The sequence below is a fragment of the Bolinopsis microptera genome, chromosome 6, assembly GCF_026151205.1.
Source record: "Bolinopsis microptera isolate Bmic1 chromosome 6, MBARI_Bmic_1.0, whole genome shotgun sequence".
NCBI lineage: Eukaryota > Metazoa > Ctenophora > Tentaculata > Lobata > Bolinopsidae > Bolinopsis > Bolinopsis microptera.
In genome coordinates this window covers 11264422-11285560 of record NC_087077.1, presented here as the reverse complement: position 1 = coordinate 11285560, position 21139 = coordinate 11264422, and the positions used below count along the sequence as shown (strand labels likewise).

General features: G+C 39.5%; 3 protein-coding genes across 3 annotated transcripts in view; all 3 read left to right on the top strand.

Moving 5' to 3' along the window:
* Window positions 1-17337, top strand: part of LOC134817522 (importin subunit alpha-3-like) — a 75305-nt gene extending 57968 nt beyond the window's left edge. The window contains exons 2-12 of the mRNA XM_063826663.1: window positions 7488-7588; window positions 7869-7943; window positions 8237-8322; window positions 8484-8665; window positions 8775-8944; window positions 9093-9224; window positions 9416-9590; window positions 15444-15634; window positions 15759-15899; window positions 16065-16193; window positions 16341-17337. Coding sequence (XP_063682733.1) covers window positions 7493-7588; window positions 7869-7943; window positions 8237-8322; window positions 8484-8665; window positions 8775-8944; window positions 9093-9224; window positions 9416-9590; window positions 15444-15634; window positions 15759-15899; window positions 16065-16193; window positions 16341-16487 — 1524 coding nt within the window. The 5' untranslated portion in view covers window positions 7488-7492 and the 3' untranslated portion in view covers window positions 16488-17337. The remainder of the gene's footprint in view (window positions 1-7487; window positions 7589-7868; window positions 7944-8236; window positions 8323-8483; window positions 8666-8774; window positions 8945-9092; window positions 9225-9415; window positions 9591-15443; window positions 15635-15758; window positions 15900-16064; window positions 16194-16340) is intronic.
* LOC134816612 (serine/threonine-protein kinase 36-like) lies at window positions 385-4887 on the top strand. Its single transcript, XM_063825541.1, has one exon. The coding sequence runs from the start codon at window positions 1752-1754 to the stop codon at window positions 4548-4550; it is 2799 nt and encodes a 932-aa protein (XP_063681611.1). The 5' UTR covers window positions 385-1751; the 3' UTR covers window positions 4551-4887.
* On the top strand, window positions 5112-7589 carry LOC134817521 (uncharacterized). Its single transcript, XM_063826662.1, has 3 exons — window positions 5112-5584; window positions 5784-5911; window positions 6268-7589. The coding sequence occupies exons 1-3, from the start codon at window positions 5119-5121 to the stop codon at window positions 7201-7203; spliced, it is 1530 nt and encodes a 509-aa protein (XP_063682732.1). The 5' UTR covers window positions 5112-5118; the 3' UTR covers window positions 7204-7589.
* Window positions 17338-21139: the final 3802 nt, after the last annotated feature.

The following is a 21139-nucleotide window of genomic DNA, read 5'->3' as shown; positions in this document are numbered from 1 at the left end:
ATAGCATCACAATGCTACCTCCTCTAGTATATAAGTATTTGATTGACGGTCCTTGTCTCTATGGCTCTATCTTTATGATGTATTGAGTGAGCTAGACACGATCTGTAGCATTCGCATGTTTCAGGCCAGTTCTTATTGTTGTACCGTAATGTCCGTTGGGGAGACCATTACATAACTTAACTAAAGCTCATAATATTATCAATCCTTTAGCACACTATGTTATTTGTTGAATAAATACTTGACCTATGTGCCCTTTCAATTTGCACTGAGGGTAGCTAGACCTGCCACAGAAGGCGGAAGAATTGCATTTTCAGTTGTATATTAGCCTTTTTTAAAGTTGCTGATAGATTTATTAGGTATATTTTACCCCCTATCTTCAATTTCAGCCAATGCTTGTTCTTAATAGTATAAAGCAAAGAGGATTAAATGCCTTAGCTTCGCTGAGGACCTACAGTTTATCTCAACCAACTAACTCCATGATCACGGTTGCAGTAGCCTCTTCAGTTGTTAATGATACTATGTCCATTAATCCAGTTGAAAAGGTAACTCACAATCAACCTTCAGTCGCTATTTCAAAAAGTCATGACAAAGAGATTTTACTGTCTAATGTTAAGGATGATGATATGGTTGTAAGACTTAATTCACTTTTCAGAGAATGTCCTCAGAAAGGTCATCTGAATCAGCTCATGATATTGTATCACACTGAATATGACATGTCTGTGTGGAGCTATGATTCTCATTCAGAACGTGAGGAAATGGTGAAACATTTTACTCAGCTCTCACTATCAGTAACTGATAAAATCAAGAAAGCAGGTTACTGGTGTGACTTTGTTGACCCTACAAGTGGAATGCCTTATCATGGCTCCTATTCCAATGAAACTTTGACTGAGTGTGATGAAGATTTTCATAGGTTAAATGACTATCTCTCATTGGAAGACATAGGATGCTGTCGTGCTCTAAAACACTGCAATTGGGACTTCAACATCTTTGCTGGATTATTGGTAACTGATGCACCAACAGAGATTCTGATGGATGCATACAAGTCAACAAATCATGCTTAAGCTTCAATTGAGACATATCAATATTACTCCTATTAGGATCAGTTGAGAATTAGAAAATGAACCCTTCTCTCTTAATATTTCCCATATAAATCCTTAGGTAAATAAAAATAACTCATTTTATATGCACGTTTAGGCAGTTGCTCTTGTGACCAGAGTTTTGGAGTTATATATATATATTGGTATAAATATTTAAGTGTGTGTTTGTATTTTGTATATAATAAAGGTGTTTTATGCATTGTGCTAGATCGTTTTATAGTTGGTGTTGTTTGAATTTTGTGACAAAAGTGAGGGCACATATCATGACACAATATTGCATTAAATGTTAAAAATTATCAAAAAATACTTAAAGATGAGGTCATTCAACGTGTTTCCTAGTTTTGTCTGGAGTTTAGTCTACATTAGATCATTTGATTTCCCTTACAACAGCAACTTAATGTAAGTTTTAATTAATGTTTGCCTTAATTTATTGACTTTTACATTGCATCTTCTTGTTTGTATATTAAAATTGCAAATATAACACCTGTGATTCCAAGGTCATAGAACATTATCATGGTATAGATACAATGAATATTGCAAAATCTCCCTGGTATCGAATGATGTTATGAAGTGTTAAATGTGATCTGAAACTGTTATTTATATTTAATGGTTTTAGCATGATTATTAGCAGCTGCTAATTTTGATTTATGCAAGATGATTTTGAAATTCACTGACTATCCTACATGTACAGGTAGTAGAATGGAGGGCTACCACATTTTGGAATGCATTGGAGAGGGATCCTTTGGACGTGTATTCAAAGGAAGAAGAAAATACACTCTGGACATTGTGGCCATGAAGTTCATCTCAAAGGTTGGAAGATCAGAAAAGGAACTCATGAACTTACGCAGGGAAATCGATATTATGAGAGGATTGAAACATGACAATATCATCACACTGCTGGATTCATTTGATACTGAAAATGAGGTCTGTGTTGTCACTGACTTTGCTGATGGAGAATTGTTTCACATTTTGGAAGACGATCAAAAGTTGCCCGAGGATGTTGTGCACCACATTGCGCATCAACTTGTGTCTGCTCTATGGTACTTACACTCAAATAGGATCCTTCACAGAGACATGAAACCCCAGAATATCCTCCTCTGTAATGGTGGTCTTGTCAAATTGTGTGACTTTGGTTTCGCCAGGGCAATGAGTGTCGACACTTTCATGGTAACATCTATAAAAGGTACACCTCTTTACATGTCACCTGAGCTTGTTCAAGAACAGCCTTATGATCACAATGCTGATTTATGGGCTCTGGGTTGTATTCTTTTTGAACTTTTTGCTGGCGAACCTCCCTTTTATACCACCAACTTATTCCAGCTGGTTAATCTCATCACTAAAAATCCTGTCAAGTGGCCCACAGGAATGTCACCTGACTTCCAAGACTTCCTTTGTGGCTTACTTGACAAAGATCCAAGCACCAGATTGACATGGCCTGATCTTCTCAATCACCCATTTGTGAGTGACCATCTTATCAGAGAGGAGAACATTGTATGGCCCCCTGTTTCCCCACCTATCCAGGAAGATATTGATCAAGGAGCCACACTCACATCCAGTAACCTCACCAAAACTCAGAAGTTACAAGCCTCAGATTTAGCCTTGGCAAATCTAAAAGATTCTTTGAATCTTATTAGCAACAAGATCTCTGCTGAGTCTGAGAAAGCAGAGTTGTTAAAATCCCAGAAAACCATCACAAAAACACCAACAAAACCTAAAAAAGATGTTTTTGCCAGATATAAAGATAAGATTGAAAAGGCAGGTGACAACATGAAGGAATTAACAAGTCAGCTCAAAAACAATGATGGTAAAAGAGATGAAGTTCTTGCAAAGATAGATAAGATATTCTCCAAGGCATCAAACACTGAAGTGAGTGATCTGTGTAATGCATGCCTTGATTTGTCACCTGAGACAGATTTGGTAAAATATTTGATTTCTTGGCAGCACCTGCTTACTTTGGAGGTTGTAAGTGCATTTGCTAAATCGAGTACAGATATTGTTACCAATGAGATTCAATCACTGCTGGATCTCTTATCTTCACCCAATGACGACATACTGCATTCAACATTGAATATCTTACATCAGCTGATATCAAAGAAGGACAGTATCTCTTCTCTTCTGAAGAAATTAAAAGTAAACTATTGTGAGGGTCTGAAGAAACTTGTTGTTAGTTTGAATGAAAAACCAACACCGTCACATATCAACCTTCTACTGAAGCTTTCTCAACACGACCTGGCAAGTGCAACCTCGTGGCTGTGTAGATGGTTAGGAGGAGCTTTTGAAGCAGACGATGCTTGGCAGAGACTTCTTGGAACTGGTGAAGGAAAGAATTTGTTGGCATATGCAGCGTCTGCTCACCCTCCTCTTGCACTTGAAATTTTGAGCATTTCAGGCTTGTGTTGTGAACTTTTCTCATTCCCAGAATCAACATTGCTCCTTATATCCATATTTTCAGTAAATCCTCTTCCCCATGCTGTTAATACACTTATCGATATCCGCCAAGCTGTCAGATCAGAAATGCTCGCTGTTCTCGATACTTTAGATTTGGATCAGTACTGCCGTGAAGAGATACTAGTACTCTTCTCCTTATGTGGTATACCTTTTGTAGAGCGAACAAAAGGAACCATTTCACAAATCAGAGCTGTGAAGACGTTTCCAGACTCTATAAAGCACATTTCAGGACTTCAATCTCCTCTTCATGGTGCTGTGATCTGGCTCACATTCCAGAATGGTGATCCTGACACTGTGATAGACATATGGACATGGGTGTTAGGCTCTATATCTGCTACAAATGTTCTCCAGAATCACTTCTTGGACATCATTCAAACTATCACTACCACATTCAGGCAGAATCCTCTGTCGGACTATGCAGTACAAGTTGTAGAATGTGCTCCCCAGATTGTAAAGAATTCTCTGCCATCATGTGACAAAACATTGTTTGTCGAGCTAATTCGGCTGATGCTCTGTGTAACGGCAAGTGTGGAGGAGAAAGTGTGTGGTCTTGATGTCATGATAACTCTGGTCGACACTGCAGTTACACTAAAGATGAAAGTTAAAGAAACAGCTCCTATTCTCCAAATGTTGATGTTGAGTTTAGAATCAGATGCTGATTCCGGTGAAGTTTTAGCGTGGTTGCAAGGTCATGTAAACTTTTTAAAGGCCTCTCTGAAGAGTCCTGATACTGCTGACGTATGCATGTCCTTGCTTGTGTACCTCTGTCACTTCAAACCAAATGAGGTTCTAGATCTTCTGCTCAAAGCTTACTCAGTTCCTGACCTCAGTAAGTATTGTGAGTCTGCTAACGATACTGTTTTACAGCAGTTTTCAACCCTGGTTTGCTGTATCGGCCGAAAATCTTCAAAGATTGTCATGCTATCACCATTGTCAGAAGTTCTATCCAAAAAAGCTTCGTCTCATGATATCATCAGTGCTGCAGTTAGAACACTAGGCAGCTGATTTTTTCGATTTTCGGATTATCTAGTTATAGACGTCAGAATAGATAGAAGATGTTACATTAATCATTCTTTTCCAGAATTCCTTAGCCTGCTATAAGATTTTATTTGAAGATAAAGCATGAGGCGTCAATTTGATTGTTCAGATTGATTTGAGTTTTAATATAATTCATTTTTAACGTACAGAAGTTTATGTAAATATGTAATAAATCATTATCTATCTAGTAAATTATATTATGTAAGTTAAGCCACATCACTATATTGTATACATGTATACATGAACATTTAAGATTGTATTGTAATTTATATTTATAAAGTTTATAAAAATTATCCTAAAAAATAATGTTACAACTGTTTTACTTCCAGTACAAAAATTGCACTTTATCGAAATATTTTTAAAGCAATTGAGCAATAAACCTGACATTTTCCAAATTTCTATTCATGAACCTTACTGAAACTAAATATTTCCTATGATGGCATAATTATTCAATTAATACAAATACAGTATTCCCTACTTTCTCTATGATATTTATTATCGCACTAACAACCCTTGTCCATCAGCCCCATGTTTGATGTATCAGTGTATAAGAACCACCAAGAACCTGATTCCTTGCTCCAGACCCCACCTCCGGAATGTAGCTATACCACCCAGCAGGGATATAGCCATGCCAAAGTACCGGGAGAGAGCTGACCGTTTCAACAACCCTTACCGGGACTTGTTCGGTCAAAATAAAGGAAAGAAACCTACAACTTTCAGGGATCGCTATATCGAGGCAAAAAGAAATGAACCAAAACCTAGCATTGGTTTTGGGGATGATCCCAAGAACTTCCTCAACATAGGACGTGGGGCTAAACAGAAGAAGTGGAGTTTTTACAACGACGGAAGTAGAGTGAAGTTCAGTGATGTAGGTATAATCCCGGAGTTAGCACGCGAGATAGCGGAGTTGGGGGCTGTGTATCCAACTCACCACCAGTGCGATGTTATCCCTGTTCTTCTGGAGAATAAAAACTGCGTTTTTATCAGTCCTACCGGCTCAGGTTTGAAGTGGGATTTTTTTAATAATCTCCTTTTTATAGCTAGACTGTTGTTAGCACAGTAATATAGAATCAATTCGATTTTGTTTTACAAGTCTAAATGAATTATTTGATATTTAATATTGATAGCTTAAAAATCATAATCCGTTTCTGTCACATTATTTGTCATGACAACAAATCAATATTAATATTATCTTTGCAGGAAAAACGTACACCTACCTTCTGCCAATAGTCCAGAATCTGATAGCCAGCAAAAAGGAAGGGTATATCACTAAATCTGGAGCACCTAGAATCATAATCATGGCACCTACCAAGTTCCTAGCTTTGCAGGTTTGAAATATGTCAGCTTATCTGCTGATTTCTTAATTTTAAACCGTTATTTAATTTAGTGAAAATTGGGCTCGTCCGCAAAACTCTCGTTGCATTCCTTACCTAGTTTTGGAGTTATTACTGTATTTAGTCACTAAAAATAAATGTTGAGCATCATAGGTGCTCCTTAGATAAGTTCAGAAATTCTCAACTAGTATACATTCGAATGTACAGATAGGGTGAGTCACGTATTCTAACTTTGTGTACAGGGGAAGGTCGCATATTCTAACTTTTAAATTCACCATGTGTTCAACCAGCCAGCATTTAAACTATTAACTAATGCATTATATCCTCTGTTTAACTGTCACATTCTCCAGATTGGGTTGGTCACAGAACACTTGATACAAGAATTTGACCTACGAAGCGTCTGCCTGACTGAACTGACCAGCAAAAACCAATCTCAAGAAATCAAGGGTCACCCCATCGACATCCTTATCGGAACCTACGATAACCTCACTTCCTGGATAACTTCAGGGAATGTTTCTACTTCAGATCTCCAACACCTCGTGGTGGACGAGGCTGATGATTTCATGGACTATCGGAAGATTGCTGAAAACGAGGCATTCCTGAAGGAGTTTGTTGATCAGGAGAACGGCTTGACGAAATGTCAGATAATTCTAGCAGGTGCTATCATGCACACGCCTGGTTTTAAGAGAGTAACGGAGATGGTGCCGGGGATTGAGAGATATCTGAACCCCAGATCTCATGTCCCTCTCCAACATGTACAGCAGAGGTTTTGTTTCGTTAACAACAGGAAGAAACCTTTTCACATTATCGAACTTCTCCAGAATCATATCCAGAACTCAAACAGCGAGCTTCAGAGACCCCTGATCTTTTGTAACTTTGCCAATTCTGCGTACTGGCTTCACAAACACCTGATCGCTCATGACATCAATAACTTATTCATCGGCGGAAGTACTGACTCTAAAACTAAAACCCGATTAATGCGAGACGAAATACCCAACACAGACTACCCGATAGTTACAACTGACAGCTTTGGTTACGGTCTAGACATTCGAGAGATTGGTTTAGTGATAAATTACGAGTTTCCTTTTACCTACGAAGATTACATTCGTAGGATAGGCAGGACGGGTCGTATGTCAAGTAATTCACATAACTGTGAGGCGGTGAGTTATGTTTCCTATAAGAAGGATAAAGCGTTGTTTAATATTGTGAAGAATAGCACTGCTCAGAACGAATGTTTGGCTACTATGTTGTTGAGTACCAATAAATATGGGTGGTACAGAAATTAGGATTTGGTATCTTTTTGATATGGATTTTTTGACTGCCATTTTTAAACATGTAATCTGTTTTTATTAATTTATTTCTTTTTAACTCCCCAAATTTTTCGCTAATTAACTTATTGTTCATAAATAATGTCATATTTTGATGCTTTGATTTAATATTAGTTACAGTGGTCACATTTGCTAGTCAAAGAAAAGTGATCGCATTGAAATGTAAACGACGTTATCTCACTCTAAATTTTATGCTTGTTACAAAACTTTTAAATTTTTAAACGCTATTATTCTCGTTTTAGCTAGAATGAGTGACAGGATCAAATCGTTTAAAAACAAAAGCTGGGTAGACGCTGACGATGCTAGACGCAGACGAAAAGAGGGAGCCGTCGAACTCAGAAAGGTTACCCTTATCACTTATATCAGAAAATCTCGGAATATTTCTTGTTTTACATCATCTCTTATATTCCGTATTATTTAAATTAAAATGTGTGTGCCGCTGTTCGAATGATGTATAGCGTAATTCGAAATTATTGCGTGTCATTATAATTTCTTATTTCTATCGTTGCATTGAAGGATAAACCTTCCATTTACTGAATTAATTTCTGGTCGTGGTAACTTTCCCATTATGATATGGTACGTGTTCTCATCTACTCAAAATCAAATTCTTAATTCTCCCACAGGAAAAACGAAATGAAAATATGCTAAAAAGGCGAAACATTCCACTGGAGGACTTCAACAATGAGACAGTTCCTGCAGTAAGTTATTGTTGATAAGATGACCTATTTACCAGGTTTATAGAAATGTCTGCCGAAGATTCGAGTGTACGATGTGATGTAATCGTGCACCTGGACGTTACATTGTACGGAACGAGCTGCTAAATGACTAGCAAAATTTGCCATGTTTGCGTTGCGCGTGGTCGCTGTTAGTGGTTTCCGTATGCGCGGTACAGTGCGCGCAGTTTTCTGTTTTTTTAAATAAATTTCCTGAGGCGGTAATTGGCACCTTTCAAGAGATGATCGAGGAAAGAATAATCAACTTTTTGTTTCAGAGTGATAACAAAGATTTACAATCATTAGTACTTGAAGCTCAGAGTACAGATCCAAATGTAAAACTGAGCTGTGTTCAACAAGCCAGGTAGGAATATGCGAGGCTTCACTGTTTTGAAACCAAATATTTTAGGTTTGCAGTATTAATCCTTGTCCGGTGAAACATATTCTATTTAATCAGTATTTAATCATATTCTATGTTAATAGTTTTTTGTAACTAGTTGAGAAACAATAACTATGTTATTGCAGGAAAGAGTTATCTAAGGGAAATAACCCTCCAATCGATGAACTGATCAGAGCTGGAATTGTCCCAATTCTAGTGGAATGTCTTGATGATGACGAGAATGCAGCCCTGCAGTTTGAAGCTACATGGGCACTTACTAACATCGCATCTGGAAACTCTGACCAAACCCGTGAAGTCGTTTCAAAAGGTTAGACCGCTTTGAAATTTAAGTCGTGAACTTTCGCCGGAAGTTAGGCGAAATTTTGTTTGTTTGTTTCGGTCTTTGTTTGCATTTTGCTGACTGAATCTTTTACCAGGAGCTGTACCTAAGTTTGTGAGACTGCTGGCTTCACCTCACGAACACGTAAGGGAGCAGAGCGTTTGGGCACTTGGTAACATCATAGGGGACGGTCCTGAGTGCAGAGATTTCGTTATTCACCACGGAGTTGTTGATCCGGTCATCTCATTTGTTAAAGACACCACGCCGGTAGGTTGAGCTAACTGTCAGTCAGATCATATCTTTCAGTGCTTTGTCTTAAGCGTAGTTTCTTTTCCTGTTGTTAAGGATACAAATTGGAACTAAAACACGGCTGATTTATGCAATTACCAACTCTGTTGACGTCACAATCCTTCAGCTGACATTCTTAAGAAACATAGTGTGGGTCATCGCTAACTTGTGTAGAAACAAAGACCCTCCACCATCCTCGGAAGTTGTACAGAAAGTACTCCCAGCTCTGTTCAGTCTTGTACAGCACACCGACAACGAGGTATTGTTACACAGATTATACATCGTATACCCATCGTATACCTTGAGTAAGACTGTACTCATGTACTGCTGTTATTTTCTGAACATTTTGATATCGTCCCTAAGGTTCTAAATTTCTTTATTCTGTATTTTACTGATCGTCTGATCGAATGGGATCTATAACTAGTTCAGTACTTCACAACAATGGTTCAGGTGCTCACAGATGCATGCTGGGCACTGTCCTACCTGACTGACGGAGCTGATGATCAGATCCAGAATGTGTTGAACAGTGGAGTAGCTCCCTACCTGGTCCAACACCTCGGTCAAACTGACGTCAGAGTTCTCACTCCTGCTGTCAGGGCTGTCGGCAACATCGTCACTGGATCAGGTACTTACAAATGATTATGGGAAGGCTAGAATAATTCAGTTGAATTAAATGTGAACATTTGATTTGGTTGTAAAGTGTAATTCTTATTGCGCTGCAATTTCACTTGAGGATCCTTTATTCATATTTAGGTATTCATAAACAACACAGCATTTAAACGAAATAAAGCGCAGGGGTGAAATTGTGGAAAACCAACTTTTAAATTTCTTAATTTAAAAGTAACTAAATGCCACATCATAAGCGTTACATATAATAAGCGTTACTTACAATAATTATAATTCTAATATTCATTTTTGAAAAGATGCACGGGATCTGATCTGCTCAAATTGCTATATTATCATAGATGGGTGTCTCTCCCACGACTCTTGTATCAGCAGCTTCACAACTTTGCAGCTCCTCTAACTGCACTGAGGATGAACCAGATGCTTCCTTCTTGCTCTTTCTTCTGCTCCAGATGACGATTATGACTCCCATGACTACCACAATCACTATTAAGCATATAGAGGATAAACCAATACTAACGATTGAAAACGTTTCAAAAGACTCCGATTTTATCAGACAATGTGTTTTGTCGTCAGAAGGAGAGCTGATAGGAGGACATGCAACACACTGACTAACAGAACTAATGCCCTTATCACCTACTGTACCATCTGGACAACTCTCACAAGACGACAGCTCAAAACTGAAGAAGGTACCACCAGGACAGATACACTGAGTAGCTCCAGCCGGAGAGGTTGATCTCTTAGGACAGGGCAGACATGTTGTGTTCTTATTGGGTTTAGGAGAGTAGGTCAAGGGAGGGCATTCCTCACATTCTTCATCCACAACTCTGTGACCTGGTGGACAGATGATAGTGGATCTGGCAGCACACCACAACCATACGTCCTGATCGTGGCTGCTCTCTGAAGTGAAAGTGTGGTAGTAACATGATGGTAACACGCTGTTTGTACATCTCAGATTATCAACCTTTATCTGTAGTTTGTCCTGAAACCCATGTCGGTTTCCACTGTTCCACCTCATTGCGTAACCATATCCCATCAGTTTGCACATCCAATCAGCTGTGATGTCGTTAAATGTACTATTAGTGACGGTGCCTCCTTCAAACATCAGTAGTCCTCCACTGTACGTGTATTTTCCAACTTCGTCCACCAGGTAGAATGAGTCCAAATCACCGCCTAGTTTCAGGGTTAATTAACTAATCACTTAGTGATGTCAAATGTTTACATTTTCATCGTGTTGTTCTAAAAAGTTCTAAGAAGTAATGTTCTGTCATTAAAACGTCGCCGAGCAACTTAACTCCAAAATAAACAAGGTTCCCTAAGTTCAAGTAAAATCAGAATCTTTCATCCTACCTTTTTTCCGAACATTACAACTCAAAGTGATGTCCTCAAGGTGGATACAGTTGTGAGAAGTCCTGTACTGACATCTAGGTAACTCCCTCCCTTCACAGTTGACATCATCCAACTTGATGGGATATCTCTCCTGGAACTCGTATCTAAGACCATGTTGACGGCTAATAAGAGACTGGTAACCCAGTAACCTACAGATCCAGTCACCTGTGGTCATGTCAAATGAGTCATCACACACTGTACCTCCGTCATACATCAACAAACCCTCCCCTGATCCGGTGACTTGTTCGTCTGTGTCAAGGAGGTAGAACCCTTCTTTGGCGTAAGCTCCTGGATTTGGAAAAGGGATCATGAAGTTTTTATGGTACCGGGGTAACTATTCACTTTATCCAACTTCTGGTAGAAAAAATAATTACCGTGATTTTTTATGAAATACTTAAATAACAGATCTACTAACCGTGTATAATGAGGTAGCTGTATAGAAAGATATGCAACATTTCTTCAGTTTTGAGTCGAATAAAGGCGTATAAGCTAGCTCTTAGTTTGGGATCTAAAGGTCAGGACGATTGAAATAACACTAAAGCGAAAGAGTCAAGGAAGGGTAAAGGAGAAATAACTAATTTCGAGTTTCTCTAGCAAAATCAAATCATTTCGTTGGCATCGCAACTTCATCAACCAAAATTTGAAACCGTATTTAGTGTTTGGAAAGGGTCTGGATCTAAAGGCCTGCTAGAGGTACTAACTGTTCAGGTGTCGTTCACATATAACGTTATCACTGAGGGGGGGGATTTCTAGATGATTACGCTAATGTAATTTTATCACAATAGTTATATATGTAAAACTGATAACGGAGGGGGGTTAAAAGTTTACCAACTAGTGATCAAGTAATAATATGTAAATACTACATATTTTAAACTATTGGGGGGGGTGTAACCCAAAAAAACCCAAAAAAACCCAATCCCAGTATTACCTTTTTCAGGGTAGGAGTTGGGTTTTTTTGGGTTTTTTACAAATTTTTCATTTGAAGGAAATAAAATCATGTAGGCACCTAGCAAAACAATTATCAGTACAACATCACTGTTGTGGTTCATCACTACAACATCACAATAGATATAATCGCTTAAATATCACCCAAAAGCAGTATTTTATTCACTGATGTGCTCAGAAGAAGTTGGCCATCCAGATATGATATCAGCCATATGTAATGCTCACTTCGATGGCCATGGCAAATTGAGTTAGTAGGGACGCAACTCACTGATGACCCCAACCCTGACCGCATCCGGTACGAGAGGAATAAAGCCTTTCTTCTCACCTTCACGATCTCTGTTTCCGTTTTCCTGATCATCCGCTTAACGAGAAACCATGCTCTATCTCCAACTGAAAGAATCTTGCAGTTACCATCAGCTGCATGATCACATGTGATATTGAGTGATATCTTCGCTTGTTTATGGCCCTGGAGTCGCTAAAATCTTGACTGGGATGGCATTCGATCTCGCCCTCCATTGAGGCAAACCTCAACAGCCGTATCATGATGCAGAGCATCACAATACACAGTTACTATTTTCGCCCATTCCTCTGATGAGTCGGTATCCTCCACTTCCTCTTCTTCATCATCTGTTTCCGCTTCGTCACTCTCTGCTCCGTCAGAAGATGGTTGGAAAGCCTCTCCTTCAAAGCTATAGTGTTCTTGAAGGAGTTCTCTACCCTTGAGACTCCCTTCTTCATAGCTTGTAACAATCTTGGGATTGAAGTATCTTTACCTCTAAATGGTTTCTGCTTTCGGATGCGGTATAACAAGCTTGTTGCGAGGGTGGGCAACTGTTACAGGGATCAAACTTTTGCCGAGTGCATCAAGCTCGAGGGAACGCGAACGGTTTGATTTGCCCATGCCAACCAACATATCCTTAGAACACAGATTAGTTCTAATGCCTGCATGGAGGCCTATGCGCAGGAAAGCATAAAGTTTGCTCGCAGGCATCGGATGTAAACAGCCAGGGCATAAAGTGTTGATAACTGTTGTCAGCTGTTACACTGAGAATGTACAGCATCAGACCCTCGACTGTAATAATCGCATCGTCAAAATTTTTACAAGTAGGCAGGTGGTCTTTCAATGGTTGTGTGAAGCTTAGGTGGCCCAAGGCGTCACCGCTGGATAGAAGCTGGGTGGAAGCCCTGGTCTGATGTGAGGCTCCCAGAACTTTGAAAAGGGGTATCCTGCTGGTGCCCTCTTCCAGACACTGATCGGACAGCATGATGAAAGCCACTACCTCCGCGTGCTGAAGACTGGATACTGGACAGGGGGTCCAGGCTAAAGGCAGGACGATCGACGGGAGACATTGAGCCCCGGAAGTTCAATAATTTGATCTATTGACTCCTTAACTCTTGGTCTACAAGAGGCTTTGAGACTCGTAAATCTTTACTGTGGATTGCACAGTAGCTAAAGAGGTGTTGGCTGTTACCCTGTTCAACCTAGTCTACTATGACCCAGCTAGACTGGACCACACTCTGGTAGTCAGGATACGGCTCCCTATGCCCGGGGTACCGGGTAACGAGGTAGTCAGGGGAAGGGTTAGTCCCCGCTAAAGTGTAGCTCTGTTCTCACTCTAACCTCCTTATGCTTTGGGATAAAATCGGAAAGTCCCACACTGGAGCAGATGACGATTGGGTAAGGATTACGACTGATGCTGTTGGGTAGAAAAAAGAAGTGTCACATTTGTCTTGTATAGCATATGTTCGTGCAATTACATGCTCAAGATACCCAAGATATTATGGTGAGAGTTAAAGATGGCTATTGTTCAAGCGGATGCCCTTAACCTTTTAGTGGCGCAAGAGTTAAGAATAAGATTGTGAGCCAACTGAAAAGTCAAGATGAAGTTTATCAACAGCTTAAGGGTTAAAGCCCCTTATTTTTCTAGTGGAAGTGGTTGCCGGGGTAATTACGCTGCTATTACAGAAGCTGATGACTCGGTCTCCACATCACGACAACCTATTTCTACAGAAAGTCAAACAAGAAAACATCAAAAAAATATGAACATCAATTGTATTGTATCATGTAAAAGGACTGCTAAGGTTAGCACATTTAACATAAGAACAGCCAGAGAACAGCACAAACGCATCGAACTTGCAGAACTATTTTCTCGAAGCAAGCTGCACATCCTTGGCCTGCAAGAATTGAACATCGGGTAGTGCATGCTGATTGCTGAGAATACCAGAATAGAAAAGATGAACAAAGGGATTCATCCAGTGATATCATCTGCGTGGAGAAACGCAGCTGGCGCTTCTAATGGGAGAGTATGAATCATCTTGACGAGGACAGCAGCGCATATGAGGCTATAAGTCTTATAAAGTTATAAAATCTTACAGCGCAAGGATCCTCACCATGTCTCTTAATGGAAAGCCCAGGCTCACTGTCATCACATGCTACAGTCCTACAGAAGCCTCATCTGATGAGGAGGCATGAAATCTTTTTTGTCTAAAACCAAGCATCTTACAGTTAATTTAGTAGGAGCGGAGCCACACACAATAATTTCTAAGGACGGACATGCCTTAGAAGAAGTTGAGGATTTTAGTACAACGGAGCACGACTTTAGGTTACGCAAGGCCAAGGCATGGGCTGCCTACCACAAAATGTAGGCTATATGGAGGTCCATTTTGCGCCGAGATTTAAAGATCCGTCTGTTCAAGCTACGGTTGAATCAATCTTCCTGTATGGAACGAAAACGTGGACAATAACAGAATCTTTGAAGAAAAGAATAGACGGATGTTACAGTAGAATGCTTCGGATGGCCCTAAACGTGGACTGGAGAGGACATCGCACCAACAAGGAGGTCTTTGGATCACTCCCAAGAGTTATTTCGAAGATACAGGCCAGAAGAATGAGGTTGGCTGGGCACATCCAGCGACATGATGACCTGGCAGCACACCAACCTAGGGAGGGGTAGACCACCGCTCACCTTCGTCGATAACCTAATAAGTAATAAGTGACACTGGACTCAAAAACACTGGGGAGATTAAGGAGCTTATGGCGGACAGAAAGCTTTGGAGACACATCATCGAGACTCGGACTCTGAAGCCGCCTTAAGTCAAGTAATTTAAGTCATGTGCTTTGACTTGCCCTTGACCTTCGTCATAGCCTCCTTTCATGACAGGAGAACACATTTGCCACGTTTGGCACACTTCCACTTTGTGCATTCATATGGATTATATCTCGATGAACGAGACATCCTGTTTGCTATCGTGATAACATACTATCAATATAAACACACTTATATACTATGTAAACTATCTATTAAGTTAAGACATGAGAACAACACGTAGGTAAGACTCAGTGGGAAATAATTCACATTCAATACAATTAATGAAATGGCTAGAATTTTGTTTAAATTTTGTTTAAGAAACCCAAAAAAACCCAATCCCAGTATTACCTTTTCTTGGGTAGGAGTTGGGTTTTTTTGGGTTACACCCCCCCCACTATTACGATCTGTCAATAAACACTTCCTATTTTCAGAGCACCAGACACAGGCAGCTCTAGATTGTGGCTGTTTGTCCTTTTTCCCTGCCTTACTGCAACATCACAAAGAGAGCATAAAGAAGGAGGCAGTGTGGACTATCTCCAACATTACTGCTGGCACTAAATCTCAAATACAGGCTGTTATCGATCATGGTCTTATTCCTCTTGTTATCAACGCTCTAGAAACGGTTTGTCACGTTTTAGTAAGAAATCGGTTTTCCCTGAGTTGTGAGCTGTGATTTTAAGAAAAAAATTGGGAATCAGTCATAAGTTTCGCTTCTGATTTTCTGATGACATGTTTTGTACTTCCAGGGCGACTTCAACACGCAGAAGGAGGCAGCCTGGTCGGTTTCAAACATGACAGTTAATGGAACACCAGAGCAGATAAAATACCTCATTGAACAACAAGCTGTGAGGAGCATGTGTGCTCTGCTTGGAGTCAGAGATCCCACGGTCAGTTATTTGCTGTGTAAAACAATGACATCCTCTTCTACTCGAATTTATTTTTTACAATTAACTCGAAATAATTTTATCTCATTTAGGTTTCATAAATTATTACTAAATTTCTGCTATTGTTATTATTGCGTCCTATCGGCTAAAAACTTCCCACATTCTTAGATTGTTCAAGTGCTTCTGGACGGATTGAACAACATGCTGGAAACATCAAAAGACGAATGTGAGGATATCTGCAGAATGATAGAGGATTGCGGAGGCCTTGACAGGATAGAAGAATTACAGAAACATCAAGTGAGTCTCATTTAAAATGAACCTGTTCATCATAATTATAGACTTCGTTCAGAAATATTATATGTGAAACCTACAAATGTAACAATTTGATAATGAATTCCCTCGAATTGGTGTTTTCGCAAGGTCCTAACTTACAACCTATTTCAGAACAAGCAGATTTACAAACTCGCATTCGACATAATCGACAAATTCTTCTCGTCCGAAGACTACCTCGAGAATGAAGACGAGAATTTCAATTTCCAGATAAATTCCACCGAGCAGCAACTCGCTCCAGAGGGTGGCTTCAACTTTTGATCAAGACATTATTTGCTTACTGACATTTTCCATTGGCCCCCCTGTTTCTTTAATCGTTCTGATCCGATGGGAGTCGATCGCTCGATTTCGATTTCCGTTTTTATTATTAACTTATTTATGGGTGGGGTAGCCGAAAATCAGCGAGTTGAATCTCAGCTGCTGGGTGATGTCGAAATGTCCCACACTGAAGGTGCTCTTGATTGATTTTCCGTCCTATAAATTGTTATTTTTCTTCCTGTGGGTCACGAAATTTGTACAAATTTTCCGTGGATTTTTTTTTCTTTTTATGTCAACCCGAGTTTTAACAATCTTCTATTAACCATTCGCACGTTGTGTTTTAAACATTAACTAAATTAAGATATTAACCCAATAATTTCTGTAACGATTCGAGTGGGAACGAAAATATTTAAGATTTGTGTGAGAGTATTCGTTGCTTTCTTGTTGAGCAAATTTATTATATATTTTGTATTGTTGCAGCGTATTTAAATTTAGTCTGTGTGTATTAAGAACTGCAATCCGCAACAGAGCTCTTTGGATGTAATTTTATTCCCGTTCTGCTAGACTGCCCAGTTTCGAATTTAGGCAAAAATTTTGTGAATCTCAATTTTAGCCACTATACATGGGAAACCGAAGCTCGTTCGCTTTTCAGTTGGGCCCTATGGATTTTTCCGCTTGACATGCGTGTCCCTGTCACGATGGAATTCGATCTCTTTGATTTTTGTCTAACAACTGGAAGTGTACAACTGGGCAGTGCTACATCTTAATTATATACCGCCGAGAAATAATCTGTTTACCACACTGCACCCAAGTGGCAGTTTTAATAGATTACATTTATTTCCAAATTCATAAATTGTCGTTTTACTTTGTATTTTGGTTTAATGATCTTGTTGGTGTCACTCGCCACTGACAAGTTTGAACGATTTGTTGTCATATTGTACTTGTAGACAGTGGCGTAACTTTGCCTGTTGGCGCCCCCCGCTCAGTGACGAAAAGTGCCCCCCCCCCCCTAAATTTTTTGTGTCCCTAAAAAATTAAAAAAAAAGGTCGGGTACTTTTTTCTCGCCCCCCCTACAGCTTTTTGCGCCCCCCCCCCCCCCCCCCCCCCCCCCTGAAGCAAAAAAGGTACCCCAAATATTGTTTTCGCGTCCACCGAACGCTAAATTGGACCTAAAATTCAGGAAAATTGCGCCCCCCCCCCCCCCCCCCCCCCCCCCCCCGCACAGCGGGGTCTGCGGGGCCCTAAGTTACGCCACTGATTGTAGAGGTGATTCATGGTCTTGTGAAGTAATTGAGCTTCGAAGCTCCTGACATAATTTCTCGAATCAAACAAATAAAAGCTACATTGTACATGTAATGATGACATCAGACATCTTGACATCAGACATACGTTGCATGCCACTTTTCGCACGCCGAAGGTCGTGATGCACGCGCGCCACCGGCCTGACCTCTGCATATATATATATATATATATATATATATATATATATATTATTAGTTAGCCACAACTATCAGTAAAACAACGCCTTGACTTCAAATGTCGGTAAAATGTAATTCCCAACGTCAACTTGCTCTATAATAGAAACATTAATGTCCTTACTTAAAGTACTGGTAAACAACTTAGTGGTTGTACGGTCAAGATTGTGCAAAATCTCATTATCTATAAAATGGCAGGAAAGTTCACAGGTCCTTCTTTGAGTTTTAATGTGGGATTTATGGTTCCTAAATCTAACCTTTAAAGAGTCTGAAGTACATCCTATATAACTTAACTTACAAATATTATCATTAACTATGTACACAACATTTTTGGTATCACAGTCCAATCGTCCTTTGATACTGAATACTTGGTTGGTGTGGAAACTGCCGATTGTGGTTGATGGTTTCAGGAAGTTTTTGCAGAGATCACATTTCTTAGCACAAGGGAAGCAACCTCCAGAATCAGAATCCTCAGCTGTGTCTGGAGAGGCGTGGCCTGGATCTTCTACAGCTGGCTCTTCAACAGGAGGGAGTTTGCTATGAATAAGAATCTCATGAAGTGTTTTTGTCCCTCTAAAAGAGGTGAAAATACCATCAGGGTCAATCACCTTGCAAAGCTCGAGATCTAGACGGAGGATGTGCTTGTGGGAGTTAAGTATCCGTCCTATGTTGGGGAGACCTGGGTTGAAATCTGTTACAAGGGGAATGAGTCTCCCTTTGCTACTGTCATCCTCCTTATATCTCTGTTGTTGATAGTAGGAGAGCCTGCTCTTGGTTTCCACTTTATTAAAGGCCTGGTTAATTAAGCTATTGCTATAACCTCTTGCCACAAGATAGCTTATATATATATATATATATATTTCATGGCTGGACTTCTACACAATAAAAGAAAGCGGTTGTGATTAGATCTTCGAAAGTCTTTGCATCGTTTATTTACATCAATTCTGAGAAATTATATCATTAAAGTAACTACAACAAATACGAATCATATACAATTGAGAATAAATACAAACTAAAAGCAGTGGGAAAATCTGATGAACTGAAATTTAAAAAAGAAACTGAAAGCCGTTAAAAATGTACTCTTATCTTATCTCTTATCTAAATACTGATAACTGATTCTCGGAAAATCACTTAAAATCACAACGAAAACCTGTAAAATTTATACTTAAGTAAAAAATGTAATATGCACGTCTCTGGAATAATGGTATAACTAAATAAAATCTACAAAATATACTAAAACTAAAACTAAGCTCCGGCAGATTTAAAAAGTAGATGGTTACTATCAAGGGTGTTCATACCCCCAAACCGTTCAAGGGTTTTCAATTGGGTCTGGTAGAACCCCTCTCTAGCTTCCATAGCCTTTTCTTTGTCTGCTTTACTAATATTAGGCTCAAATACTAAAGCGTCTACTATAATGACAGAAAGGTGCTTACTAAGTGAGGAATTATAGCAGGCTATGGTACTAAAATCTAAATCATGATCAATATCTAAAAAATGGTTAACTAATTTACAACTTCTTATACCTTTCTTTATGTGACTCTTATGGTTAGAGAATCTCTTAGGGAGATTTGAGGTAGTATAACCGACATACGACTGTTTACAAGTCTTACACTCCATTAAATAAATGAGGTTATAACTCTGACAAGATATATACTTAGTTATAGGGAAAACTTGTTTAGAATGGTGACTACTAAAATTGGAACAGGGGGACAGGAAATTTTGCTTACAAACATAACATTTACCACAAGCATGGCACCCTGGGTCGACAGCCCCGGGAACCGCCCTTAGACTTTCGGAGTCTGGTTCCTGGATCTGGCTTGCAGTTGTTTCTCTCTCATTATCACAGTTTAAAGTTCCACTGGCACGGTACTTATTGTGTACAAGCATGCCACCGATAGTTTGATTCTTTCGATGACTCACGAATACACTGTCCGCACGTACCAGCTTCTTCAGGGCCGGATCAAGGTTGAGAAGGTGCTTATACTTATGGATAATGCCCCCCATGTTGGGAAGTGCTGGATTTTGATCCATCACCATGGGTATTAAACAGGCAGTCGACTCATCCTTGTCTTTAAGGGTATACAAGTTTTTCCTATTAGCTATATCACTAAATTTGTTAAAGGCATCTTCTATAATACTGGAATGATAACCTCGGGCTAGAAGGTAACGTGTATAGACCTCTCTCTGCTCTAAGAAGTTAGTGTCTTCACTATATATATATATATATATATATATATATATCCATAGACACAGTGTTTCGTCCTATTAGGACTCATCAGTATGGCTCAAATCATCAAGGTTGGTTTTGCCGATGGCGGGTATCGATCCAGCAACCTTGCGATTACTGGCTCTACGCCGCGCCACTGGGCCACCAAGGCCTTAATAATGAATGAATTACATAGGTACCAGAGTGCTCTACAAACTCATTACAAGTTAGGAGCTTTGCATTTAAGCTGAACGGTAGATCTATTCATTCCCTAGAGTGCTCAAGCTTAGTAAACTAGGCGAGCATATATATATATATATATATATATATGCGCGTATAATACGTACGTGTGTAAATAATATTATTTCCAGATATGGCCGCGGCGCTCAGTATTCCATACAGGTTGAGGCGATAGTTATCGAACAAACATGTGCTCTGTGCCAAAGTGTGCCATCAATGCATTCCGGCAGAAAAGATGTAAGTAAATCTCTGCTGTTTACTGAAAAAAGTGCTTAAGTACACCAAGGTTCATTTTGTGCAAATTTATTTTAAAGATTTCAATTCTGTTATTGCTCTGGGCTAGCTCATAGCTGCTGTCAAATTTAAACTGCACCCACTATGTTTCTAAGGTACTTTGTCGACTTTTGAGACTTATGAAAGGTTTCCTCATCCTAACTTCTCGGAAAGTGCCTCAAAATCACAAATTATAGTTTGAATTTTGAAAAATATGATAATTTTTTGTAACTTTTGGGGTCCAAAACATCAACTTTCCAGTTGACTGAACACATTTTTGAGGGCACCAAAAACTGCGCCAGAGTTCTGAGAACAATTTAATGTGAAATATGAAAACAATCCGATGTTTCCTGACAGACTTTTTTGTCAAAATAAGTCTGAAATGGACAATTTCAGATTTTTTCCCGATCCATGACTCAAAGTGCTGAAGGCACAAAAGAGTCAAGGACAAGGGTTAGCG